This window comes from Schistocerca serialis, chromosome 9 (assembly GCF_023864345.2).
Source record: "Schistocerca serialis cubense isolate TAMUIC-IGC-003099 chromosome 9, iqSchSeri2.2, whole genome shotgun sequence".
Classification (NCBI taxonomy): Eukaryota; Metazoa; Arthropoda; class Insecta; order Orthoptera; family Acrididae; genus Schistocerca; species Schistocerca serialis.
Window position 1 is genome coordinate 499,950,922 of NC_064646.1, and position 12,314 is coordinate 499,963,235.

Genomic DNA, 12,314 nt, shown 5'->3' on the forward strand with positions numbered 1-12,314 from the left:
AGGGGAAGACGAGATGGAGAGAAAGAGGAGGGAAAGAGAATATCAGCTGAATACTGGGAGTAGGAGATGGGCAGAAAGGGAGGCAAGGAGATGATGGGCAGAGGGAGAGGAGGAGATGGACCTAGAGATATGTGCATTACACATGACATATATGTAGACAGGAGAACCTGTGGGGCAAAGGCTAGTGTATATGTATGTGTGTGTGTGTGTGTGTGTGTGTGTGTGTGTTTATGTTAATGCACGTACATGTGTATGTTTCGTATCTCCTCCTCAGCTAGTCAATCGGTTTCACTCACATTTTGTCTAGTACCTCCCGCCGCGGAAATCGAACACGTGCCAGAACAAATGGACGTGGCCAGCCCATATAGGGCGGCGGCTCTTCCGCGCAGTGGCTCTCTCGCAGCGAGGGCGCCACCGCTACACCACGTGCAGACCGCGGCCAATAGCCACTCCCTCCAGTTTCGCATGTAGGGACCCACTCTGCCCTAGTCCAGTCAGTCTGGCACTCGCTCTGGATTGCGTCTCTATCTCGGCGGTATGGTGTTCTGGTCGTTGCTCGTTGTCGACATTTGCCTGGCTCTGGTTCTGAGTGGATTTACTGTTGGTGTTTGGTGTAGTGGTTTCTACAAGCCTCCGTTGTTTATCTCTTCCCGGTTGTGTCGGTCACAGTCGGTCGTTGTCGGTTGTTGTCGGTTGTCGTCGGTCTGTCGTCCGACTCGTCCTTGTGTTTACCCGGTAGTGCGTGCTCCACCGCCGGAGGCTTCCCCGCCTGGCGGCTCCGATCCGCAGCCCGAGGCATTCCCGCGGTCGGTTTTGGTTACAACATTTTGTACACATACAAGTTGTCTGAAAGGAAGTGCTGTGAGGACAGAACGGGTCAGTAATGCCCGACATCTAGGCAGCCCTGCACGACCAAAGTGTCATGCGGGTAGCATCGCTGTGCATTCCAGAGTGTTTGCATGTGGATGGCCACAGCTGAGCAGTGAAAAGGGAGAGGAGGAGATGAATAGAAAGAGTGGGAGGAGGAGACAGACAGAAAGAGAGGGTGGGGGCAGAGGAGGAGGAGATGTCGACCGAAGTGATGGGAACGGTTACCGGCTCCTCCTACGTCGGACTCACCTGGTGAGCGGGGACAGGGTGAAGTACTGGGAGTAGCCCAGCACGGAGATGGCGCTGGCGGCCAGCAGGCAGAGCAGCAGCCGCTTGACGGTGGTGAGCTTGGCGGCGCGGGGCCGCGAGCGGCGCGCGGGCAGCAGCGGCTCGCTGGAGCCGGCCATGGCGGGGGTGGCGGCCGGCGCCTCCTGCCCCACACCCAGGCCCAGGCTCGCTCGGGGCGGCGGTGGCGGCGGCGGCTGCGGCTGCGGAGGCGGCAGCGGGGGCGGCGCGGGCTAGCCGCCATGCCGGCCCGGCGCGACCGCCCGCTCGACGCGGCCCGTGCTCCCTGCCGTGGTCGCCGTCGGCGGAGGCGTCGCTGGCGCCGTCGGCCTGTCGCCGCTGCCGGGGACCGCGCTCTCGTCTCTCACTGCTGGGCGCCCCTCCGGTTCAATCAGCATCGCCCCGCACCCAGTCCGGTAGCCTCACGCTGGCTGCGACTGTCGACAGACGTGTCAAAATGTTACCGTTTGCAGTTCATTCTGATAGGAAATTGAAGTAAGGCTTACGTACAGGATTTGACTGGACGAACTTGATGAAATCTAGCTGCCTTACCCAGATAAAATAGTACGTGATTCAAAGGATTTGTGCAGTACACTGAGATGCTAAAAGTCGTGAGATACCTCCAAATATAGTGTCTGACATCCTTTTGCCCGATATAGTGCAGCAAGTCGACATGGCAGTCACCTGCAGAAATATTGAGCCATGCTGCCCCTACAGCCGTCCATAATTGTGGAAGTATTGCCGGAGCAGGATTTTGCGCACGAACTGACCCCTAGATTGCGGCCGACAGCCGCTGTGGCCGAGCGGTTCTAGGCGCTTCAGTCCGGAACCAAGCAGCTGCTACGGTCGCAGGTTCGAATCCTGCCTCAAGCATGGATGTGTGTGATGTCCTTAGGTTGGTTAGGTTTAAGTAGAAGTCTAGGGGACTGATGACCTCAGATGTTAAGTCCCATAGTCCTACACTACTCGTCATTAAAATTGCTACAGCAAGAAGAAATGCAGATGATAAACGGGTATTCATTGGACAAATATATTATACTAGAACTGACATGTGATTACATTTTCACGCAGTTTGGGTGCATAGATCCTGAGAAATCAGTACCCAGAACAACCACCTCTGGCCGTAATAACGGCCTTGATACGCCTGGGCATTGAGTCGAACAGAGCTTGGATGGCGTGTACAGGTACAGCTGCCCATGCAGCTTCAACACGATACCACAGTTCATCAACAGTAGTGACCGGCGTATTGTGACGAGCCAGTTGCTCGGCCACCATTGACCAGACGTTTCAAGAGTGTCAGGCATAGGGGGGATAAAAACGCGTAACCCCACAAATGAAAGTGACAAGGGGAGGTCTGGAGGCCTGGGAGGTCACTGGCGATGAAGTTCATCTCCTGCTCCTCCTCTTCCAATCCAACTTCTTGGAATGGTGTCACTGAGGTAATGTCGAACGCGCTTAAGAGAACTGTGTGAAATAACCGAAGAAATCAGTATGGGACGTACGACGAACGTATCCGTTAAGACAGCGCTGCGCTTATGGTCTATGGCAGCAGACGACCGACACGAGTGCACGACATCGCCTGCAGCGCCTCTCCTGGGCTCACGACCGATATCGGTTGGACCGCAGACGACCGGAAAACCGTGGCCTGGGCAAGCTAGTCCCGATTCCAGTTGGTAAGAGCTGATGGTAGAGTTCGAGTGTGACGCAGATCCCACGAAGGCATGGAGCCACGTCAATGAGGCACTATGCAAGCTGGTAGTGGCTTCATAATGATGTCGGCTGAGTTTACGCGGAATGGTCCGGATTCCGTAGTCACACTGAACCGACCATTGACTGGAAATGCTTATGTTCGGCTACTTGAAGGCCGTTTCAAGCCATTCGTGGGCTCATCTGCCGAAACAACGATGGAATTTTTACAGATGGCAATGCGTCAAGTCACTGAGCCACAACTGTTTGCGACTGGTTTGAAAAGCATTGTGGACAATTCGAGCGAATGATTTGGCCATCCAGATCGCCCGACATGAATCACAGGGAAAATTTATGGGATGTAATCGAGAGGTCAGTTCTTGAGCAAAATCCTGCATCGGCAACAGATTCGTAATTACGGTCGGCTTAAGAGGCAGCACGGTCCGGTATTTGTGGTGGGGACTTGCAGTGACTTGTTCGGTCCCTGCCACGTCCACTTGCTGTACTACGCCAGGCAAAAAGAGGTCCGACACGATATCAGGAGGATATTAGAATTAATACCTTCAGCTGCTGACGGGCGTATATATATATCAACGGCGGCAGGTGAAAATGTGTGCGCCGACCGGGTTTCGAACCCGGGATCTCCTGCTTTCGTGGAAGACGCTCTATCCATCTGAGCCACCGAGGGCACAGAGGATAGTGCGACTGCAGGGACTATCTCGCGCACGCCTCCCGCGAGACCCACATTCTCACCTTGTGTGTCCACAGACTACATTCGTAGTGTCCCTCCCCAACACACTCATTACTTGTGGAGAACATTATTACCAAGTCCCGTAAGAGTTCGGGGAATATGTGTGCATCCACACAGAAGAAGAAGGTCTTGGCCGGTATTGCCAGAACTATATACTTATATGGATATATCTGTTCTTTTGGACATGTCCGAAGGAACAGACACCATATCCATATCTTAAGTAATAGAACCCAGTACGTTGTCCTCGATGGTGAGTGTCCACCGGAGGTGACGGTGTCATCTGGAGTGCCCCGGGGAAGTGTGGTAGGTCCGCTGTTGTTTTCTATCTACATAAGTGATCATTTGGATAGGGTGGACAGCAATGTGCGGCTGTTTGCTGATGATGCTGTGGTGTACGGGAAGGTGTCGTCGTTGAGTGACTGTAGGAGGATACAAGATGACTCGGACATGATTTGTGATTGTTGTAATGAATGGCAGCTAACTCTAAATATAGATAAATGTAAATTAATGCAGATGAATAGGAAAAAAATCCCGTAATGTTTGAATACTCTATTAGTAATGTACGCTTGACACAGTCACGTCGATTAAATATGTGGGCGTAACACTGCAGAGCGATATGAAGTGGGACAAGCATGTAATGGCAGTTGTGGGGAAGGCGGATGGTCGTCTTCGGTTCATTGGTAGAACTTTGGGAAGACGTGGTTCATCTGTAAAGGAGACCACTTATAGAACGCTGGTGCGACCTATTCTTGGGTACTGCTCGAGCGTTTGAGATCCCTATCAGGTCGGATTGAGGGAGGACTTAGAAGCAATTCAGAGGCGGGCTGCTAGATTTGTTACTGGTAGGTTTGATCATCACGCGAGTGTTACGGAAATGCTTCAGGAACTCGGGTGGGAGTCTCTAGAGGAAAGAAGGCGTTCTTTTCGTGAATCCCTACTGAGGAAATTTAGAGAACCAGCACTTGAGGCTGACTGCAGTACAATTTTATTGCTGCCAACTTACATTTCGCGGAAAGACCACAAAGATAAGTTAAGAGAGATTAGGGCTCGTACAGAGACATATAGGCAGTCGTTTTTCCCTCGTTCTGTTTGGGAGTGGAACAGGGAGGGAAGATGCTAGTTGTGGTACGAGATCTCTCCGCCACGCAGCGTATGGTGGATTGCGGAGTATGTATGTAGATGTAGATGTAGAAGTATATATCAGGAGGAGGCGTCCCGCGACTTTTGTCGCCTCTGCGTACGTGTCACTGCTACAGTAGCAGCAATTTAAACTGCCCCCTCAGGTTCCAGCATAACCACATTCTCTGGTATAGCGACATATTCGGAAATGAACAGCCAAATATCTGAGACAAGCGAGGAATTATAAATGTCATGTACTCTTAGGTTACTGCCTAACCACGTACTCGGAAACCACTACATACTAGCAAATGAAGTACAAAATATTTATCTCATTCCTCGCTTCTTATCAGACCAATATAAAATTTACGTAGCGCAGTATATGGCAGAAAATGTTTGTATTTCATTCATACGAAAATCATAGAATGTGCAAAAAAAAGAAAAAAACACAGCAAGACGCGAACCTACGGACCTACTTCCTTCGGCACTGCAATCCACGACATTCCCAACACGCTTTCAGTCTTTTTGTTTTGGGTATCATAGTGTCTCTCGAAGGTTTATGTCGATGATGCGTCGGTAACTGTCATTTGGCGATAGGGACGACGTGTTTGTTACAAATCCTCAAGGCCTCCTTGTCTTGAAACGGCATACTGCAGGTTGAAGTACAAAACAGCAACAAGTGCCAATGTACGCATGACGTCTGCCGCATCAAGTCACTCCTCTGCCATACTCTGCCTGTTTATATCCCGGGCTAGGCGGGAAATCTGAATCACCGCCGGATACCAAAGACAACGCAGTTGTCAGGTTCGGCTAAACTTCGTCACAATGTAACACAAAAAAACACGCCGCGACAAATAGTCCCTCAGCAGAAAGGACAGCTTCGTTTCTCTCACGTCAGACTGGTGTTTTTAGGCGGCTTGCGACACTCGGTCCGTGAATTAGCAAACTGCGATGCACTAGTCGTTCCCCGCAGGACACTTGAGGCAAAAGAAAGCTCCTTTGTTGGTGATCAATGCTCTGTGAAAGAACACCGGATGGCCAGAACAATAGAGGAACGGCCACAAAGAACGCTTCGAGGACCGCTGTCTACCTCGTGTCTCGGGAACTTTATGTTGCACTGTCCCATCCTGCCGCAGAGTTCATTACAATCAACATTAACTTGCTCAGTCTTACTATGAAGTCATACAACTCACCAAGCAGAGCTACGGCACAAAGAGTAATAGCGATACCATTCCATTTATAACACTTTTAAATACAATTTTCGGTAAACGTAATGTGTTTTTCTCTGTTTTTTCCCCGTACTCTGTAAGGCATTCGTCGAACGATTCTCTTCGACTGTCTGGTTGCAACGGAGGGTATCCATCGTCCCGTGGAAGAAAGTTGCCGACATTTCAAAAAAAAAAAAAAAAAAAAAAAAAAAAAAAAAAAAAAAAAAAAAAAAAAAAAAAAGGTTCAAATGGCTCTGAGCACTATGGGAGTTAACATCTATGGTCATCAGTCCCCTAGAACTTAGAACTACTTAAACCTAACTAACCTAAGGACATCACACAACATCCAGTCATCACAAGGCAGAGAAAGTCCCTGACCCCGCCGGGAATCGAACCCGGGCGCGGGACCGACATTTCAAACAATCTTTCACTGCTGTAGGCAAAGCAAACTGACACGGGTTCAGATATACCCCATCTGTAGATCGAGGAATAGTGGTGTAAAATGTTTGGACGTTCGTAAGCTGGGACAAGTGCTCAGGAAAAAACCTGGGCTAATGCCTAAAATTCATAAATGCCCGGACATTCATGTGTTTAAAAGATTAACTGATAAGCGGCGCTTATAAAAAATTTTATGCTGATATTTTGTATTGGAAGAGTTGTTTTGCAACATTGTTTCTGTAATGGTTGTGCAACCATGTTGAAAAACCTGCTTGAGAGATGGGGAAGAGTTATCAGAGGAAATAAATTGGACTCTAAACATAACTTTTTACATCTTTAATTAGGTCAATTCTTGGGATAATACATAACAAAACTAAAGTCTAAAAACAATTTTTGAAATAAAGTATAGTTTATTTAAGTACCTAGTCTGTAAGTAGGATTTTTACTTATACCACGCTACTGCAAAAAATAAGAGTAAAAAAAGTTTATTCATGATGATTTTAATTAGGTCTGCGTCATGTGCCGATTCCGATTCCACGATTTGAAGAATCCCCGATTCTCTAGGAATCGATTATTAACGGAATCCAACGATTCAGCGTGTTGGGTATCGATTCTTTGCTGTTAAACCTTTTTTTTACGTTAGTGTTCTCATTCTGCCCTCACAGCAGTGCAGTCATATGCGAGTAGTAAATGAAAGGAGCAGAACAGTAAACTACAGTTGTCTCAAATCTCGCTACGTCTGACAATAAAGCATTTTTTTTCTTTGCAAAAACAGACACAATGTCTGATGAGATAACCGCAGTCGCTGGTTTTTCCAATGTTATTTATAATCCGTCTTGATTGCAAAAAAATGTTTATTCACATGACCCGTTTCAGATCCTCTAGACCGAGCGAGGTGGAGCAGTGGTTAGCACACTGGACTCGCATTCGGGAGGAGACGGTTCAATCCCGTCTCCGGCCATCCTGATTTAGGTTTTCCGTGATTTCCCTAAATCGTTTCAGGCAAATGCCGAGATGGTTCCTTTGAAAGGGCACGGCCGATTTCCTTCCCAATCCTTCCCTAACCCGAGCTTACGCTCCGTCTCTAATGACCTCGTTGTCGACGGGACGTTAAACACTAACCACCACCACCACCAGATCCTCTAGAACCATCTTCAGATCTGTAACGATAATTATACTAATTTACTATTTCACAAATGCAAACCTTTTTCATCCCATCCAGTCAACATCAAATGTACCAGAACGCACCTGCAATTTCGCGTCTAAGGCGCTGCAGTCATGGCCTGTGCGGCTGGTCCCGGCGGAGGTCCTCCCACGGGCATGGGTGTGTGTGTTTGTCCTTAGCATAATTTAGGTTAAGTAGTGTCTAAGCTTAGGGACTGATGACCTCAATTCTAGGCGCTTCAGTCTGGAACCGTGCGAGCGCTACGGTCGCAGGTTCGAATCCTGCCTCGGGCGTGAATGTGTGTGATGTCCTTAGGTTAGTTAGGTTTAAGTAGTTCTAAGTTCTAGGGGACTGATGACCTCAGATGTCCCATAGTGCTCAGAGCCACTTTTTTTTAACAACGAAACTTCACGAGAATGGCTGCATCCGCGGTGCTGGAGATGCCACTGAGCACTTTGGCGGGTTCCCTTCTTCCAGCACCCGCCGCGAACACAGGTCGTATCGCCGGGACAGCCGCGGAGAGCGGAGGGAGGTTGGCGCCTCGGCCCCTGGCTCACGCATTACGCATTCATCGCGCCAACTGTGCGTCGCGCCACGCACGGCAGCCGTGCGTCATACGTAAGCGAGCCGAGGCGTCGCCCGAGCGAGGAGCCGCGTTCCGGTCGTGATCGGAACGAGGGAGAACGCCACGCTGAGGTGGCGCTGTGTTCACAGTGTGCGGAGCGCCTACATAGGGTCACCTGTCGAAGCCCTTTACCTAACAACCTAAGTCAGGTTCTAACCTATCGCCCGTGTTACAAAAACTCGGAATATATACCGAAATGGGGGGCGGGGGTAAATTAAACACCGGATGTACGAACATTATTGCAACCAATACACTGATGAAACGTATCCAGGCACCTACCAGTGGATACTCGCTTGAACTCTGCTGGAGGCGCTTCCAGTGAGGTGTTAGGTCTATGAAGGAATGACAGCTCATTCTTCCTCAAGACAGAGACAAGAGAAGGTAGTGATGCTGTACACTCGGGTCTGGAGACAAGTCGACGTTCAAACTTATCCCAAAGGAGTTCTACTGACAAGAGAACCTCCCCATCGCACCCCCCTCAGATTTAGTTATAAGTTGGCACAGTGGATAGGCCTTGAAAAACTGAACACAGATCAATCGAGAAATCAGGAAGAAGTCGTGTGGAACTATGAAAAAAATAAGCAAAATATACAAGCTGAGCAGTCCAATGGCAAGATAGGCAACATCAAGGATAATGTGAGCTCAGGAGCGCCGTGGTCTCGTGGTTATCGTGAGCGGCTGCGGAACGAGAGGTCCTTGGTTCAAGTCTTCCTTCGAGCGAAGAGTTAACTTCCTCTATTTTCGCAAAGTTGTGATCTGTCCGTCCGTTCATTGACGTCTCTGTTCACTGTAATAAGTTTAGTGTCTATGTTTTGTGACCGCACCGCAAATCCGTGCGATTAGTAGACGATTTGATCGCAAGGTCATAGGACAACCGATTCCTCCACAGGAAAACACGTCTGATATATTCTATACTATACTGGTGACGGCAAGTGCGTCAAATGACAGGAATATGATGTCGACCCATCTAACTTCTACACTTGGCGAATCGGTAAAAAGATTCTTCCACCTTGCCCTTGTGGATGTGATAATCACTCCCAAAAAAGTGATGAAAACATAAGAATTTGTCACATAAACTGCAACAAATGAATGCAACAGTTTCACAGTCGCACACTTTTCCCTGTGCTCAGTCAAAACATATGTTTTTAACGTTTTCAAATTTTTCCGTGTGTAGACCGTCAAATTCTGCATATGTCCAAGTAAATCTGAACATGTCCTGGAATTTTGGAGAGCGAAATTGATTATGTGTGAGTGCCTGAACTTTGATAATTGTCTGAAAATAAAAGAAAATTAAACTTTTCACTCGAGGGAAGACTTGAACCAAGGACCTCTTGTTCCGTAGCTGCTCACGCTACCACGGGACCACGGCACTCCTGAGCTCGAACTTTCCTTGATGTTGCCTATCTTGCGCATGGACTACTCAGTTTGTATATATTGCTTATTTTTTTTCATAGTTCCACACACCTTCTTCCTGTTTTTTCGATTGATCTGTGTTCAGTTTTTCAAGGCCTATCCACTGTGCCAACTTATAACTAAATCTAAGGGGGGTGCGATGGGGAGGTTCCCTTGTGAGTTCAGTTTGGGACTCTGGGCAGGCCAGTCCATTTCAGGAGTATTACTGCCTACCAACCATTGGCTCGCCTTTGCGACGAGGTGCACTGTCGTGTTGATACGAACAGTGATCCATCGACTGCAGTACACAATACTGTACGATGTGCTCATACCCTTTCTTTAGTGCAGTACGGGGATGTCACCCTAATCGCCAAAAACATACCAATACGTTAACGGCACCTCCTTCATACTGCAATGTTGGGTCTACATCCGATGGGAGGTGACGTTGTACAGGCATTCGCCGACCCCGCACACTCCCGTCGGGTTGCCAGAAAGTACAGCGTGGTTCATCAAATAACTTTTTTGCAGTCATCCACTGTCGAGTGGCGTCCGCCTTTACAGCACCTAAGCGTGGCTCAGCACTGACTACGGAAATGTGTCGATTATGAGGAGCTGCCCCACCAGTGGATCGCACTCTTTTTAACACTTTACGCACACTCATTGCGGTAGCTAGAATGCCGGTAGCACTTGCAGCTCACGAGTGATTTCTTCCTCTAATTTCTTGCAATCCATATCATACTCCGCAAGCCACCTAATGGAGTGTGACGGACGGTACTTTCCGTACCCTTCAACCCCGTTCCACTCGCGAATAGTGCGTGGGAAGAATGATTGTCGGTAAGCCTGAATATTGTCTCTAATTTCTCCAATTTTCTCCTCGTGGTCAATACACGAGATATACGGGGGGAGGGGGGGGGGGGTAGTAATATGTCGTCCGACTCCTTCTCAAAAGTGCTGTCCCGAAATTTCAATAGTGTATCTCTCCTTGATGCAGAACGCCTCTCTTGTTACGTCTGCCAGTGGAGTATGTTTACCATCTCCGTAACGCTCTCCCGCCAGCTAACCGATTAGGTGACGAAACGCGCCGCTCTTCTTTGAATCTTCTCTCTCTGTCAGTCCTACCTGATAGGGATGCCAGATAGATGAGCAACACTCAAGAATCGGGCGAACAAGCGCCTTATAAGCCACTTCCTTCGTGGATGAGTTACATTTCCTTAAGATTCTTCCGATGAATCTGAGTCTGGTATCTGCTTTGCCCACTATCTGTTTTATGTGGTCATTCCACTTAAGGTGACTCTGCAGAGTTACGCCTAGATATTTTACAGCATACGGTGTCTCCAGCAGCAATAGAGAAGCTGTACAGTAGTGGATTTATTTTCCCTTGAATGCGCAATATGTTACATTTATTTACGTTCAGGGTCAACTGCCAGAGCCTGCACCATTCATCAATTCTCTGGAGATCGTTCTGCAAATTCTTACTATCTTCTGGCGTTGCTACTCTAGTATAGACGACTGCTTCAACTACGAATAGCCTTAAAGAGCATCCGACGCTTTCTACTACATCATTTATCTGTATTGTAAACAGCAACCGTCCTACCTCACTTCTCTGTGGTACTCCGCATATTACATTACATCTGTCGCCGGCCGAAGTGGCCGAGCGGTTCTAGGCGCTGCAGTCTGCAACTGCGCGACCTCTACGGTCGCATGTTCGAATCCTGCCTCGGGCATGGATGTGTGTGATGTCCTTAGGTTAGTTAGGTTTAAGTAGTTCTAAGTTCTAGGGGACTGATGACCACAGAAGTTAAGTCCCATAGTGCTCAGAGCCATTTGAACCTTTACATCTGTCGATTTTGTTCCGTTAAGAGCGACGTGTTGAGTTCTATCAGCAGGAAGGTCTTGAATCCAATCGCAGGCCTGCCCCGATACTCCGTAAGCTCGTATTTTTTTCATTGAACGGCAATGCGGGAGGGTGTCAAATGCCTTACTGAAGTCAAGGAACACGGCAGCAAGCTGAGCGTCGTTGTCGACTGCGCTGTGGATCTCATGGAGGAACAGTGCGAGCTGAGTTTTGCAGGATCTCTCTTTGCGGAATCCATGTGATTTTTATAGAGGAGCTGTTCATTTTCCAAGAACGTCATAATTCTTGAGCATGAAATAAGTTCCATAATTCAGCAACAGATTGATGTCAACGATATAGGTCTGTAATCCTGTGGGTCTGTCTTACGGCCTTTCTCGAAAACGGGAATGACCTGAGTCTTCTTCCAATCGCTAGGTACCATTCGTTGCTCCAGCGATCACCGATAAATTACTGCTAAAAGAGGCGCACGTTCTTCCGCATAATCTTTGTAGGATCTTATAGATATCTCATCTGGTCCTGAGTCCTGTCCACTACTAAGCGATTGTAGCTGCTTTACAGTTCCGCGATCGGTTATCTCGATATCTGCCATTTCGACGTTCGCACGACGATCGAAAGGGGGGAAGTGTTACGATCTTCCGCGGTGAAAGAACTTTGGAAGACCGAATTCAGTATTTCGGCCTTCTCCCTCTTACGTTCCGTTTAGGTGCCGGTGTGGTCGCTGAGGGAATGAATAGATGATTTCGACCCACTCACTGAGCCTACATACGACCAAAATCTCTCAGGATTTTCACTCAGCAGTGCCTCAGCAGTGTTCAACGGTGCCTGTCCATTGGCACATGAAGTGCGCCTGGTTCGGGTGTGGCTGTGGCTGTCCCTCCGCCTTTCCACTTCTGTGACGTCACTTACAGCCGACGTGGGCAACT

The 12,314-nt window shown here is 48.6% G+C and overlaps 2 protein-coding genes across 5 annotated transcripts in view; both read right to left on the bottom strand.

The window, feature by feature from the left end:
• The window catches only part of LOC126419743 (bifunctional heparan sulfate N-deacetylase/N-sulfotransferase), a 105,086-nt gene extending 103,809 nt beyond the window's left edge, over positions 1-1,277 (bottom strand). The window contains exon 1 of the mRNA XM_050086920.1: positions 1,120-1,277. Coding sequence (XP_049942877.1) covers positions 1,120-1,277 — 158 coding nt within the window. The remainder of the gene's footprint in view (positions 1-1,119) is intronic.
• Positions 1,278-1,455: 178 nt separating this feature from the next.
• Positions 1,456-12,314, bottom strand: part of LOC126419062 (uncharacterized) — a 1,102,766-nt gene continuing 1,091,907 nt past the window's right edge. For 2 of the 4 annotated variants that reach the window (XR_007575931.1, XR_007575930.1), the window contains one exon: positions 1,456-1,592. Coding sequence is in view for 1 of the 4 variants with exons in the window: in XM_050086141.1 (XP_049942098.1) it covers positions 1,547-1,592 (46 nt within the window). In the remaining 3 variants the exon portion in view is untranslated. The remainder of the gene's footprint in view (positions 1,593-12,314) is intronic. The other 2 variants (XR_007575932.1, XM_050086141.1) reach the window with 1 other exon arrangement.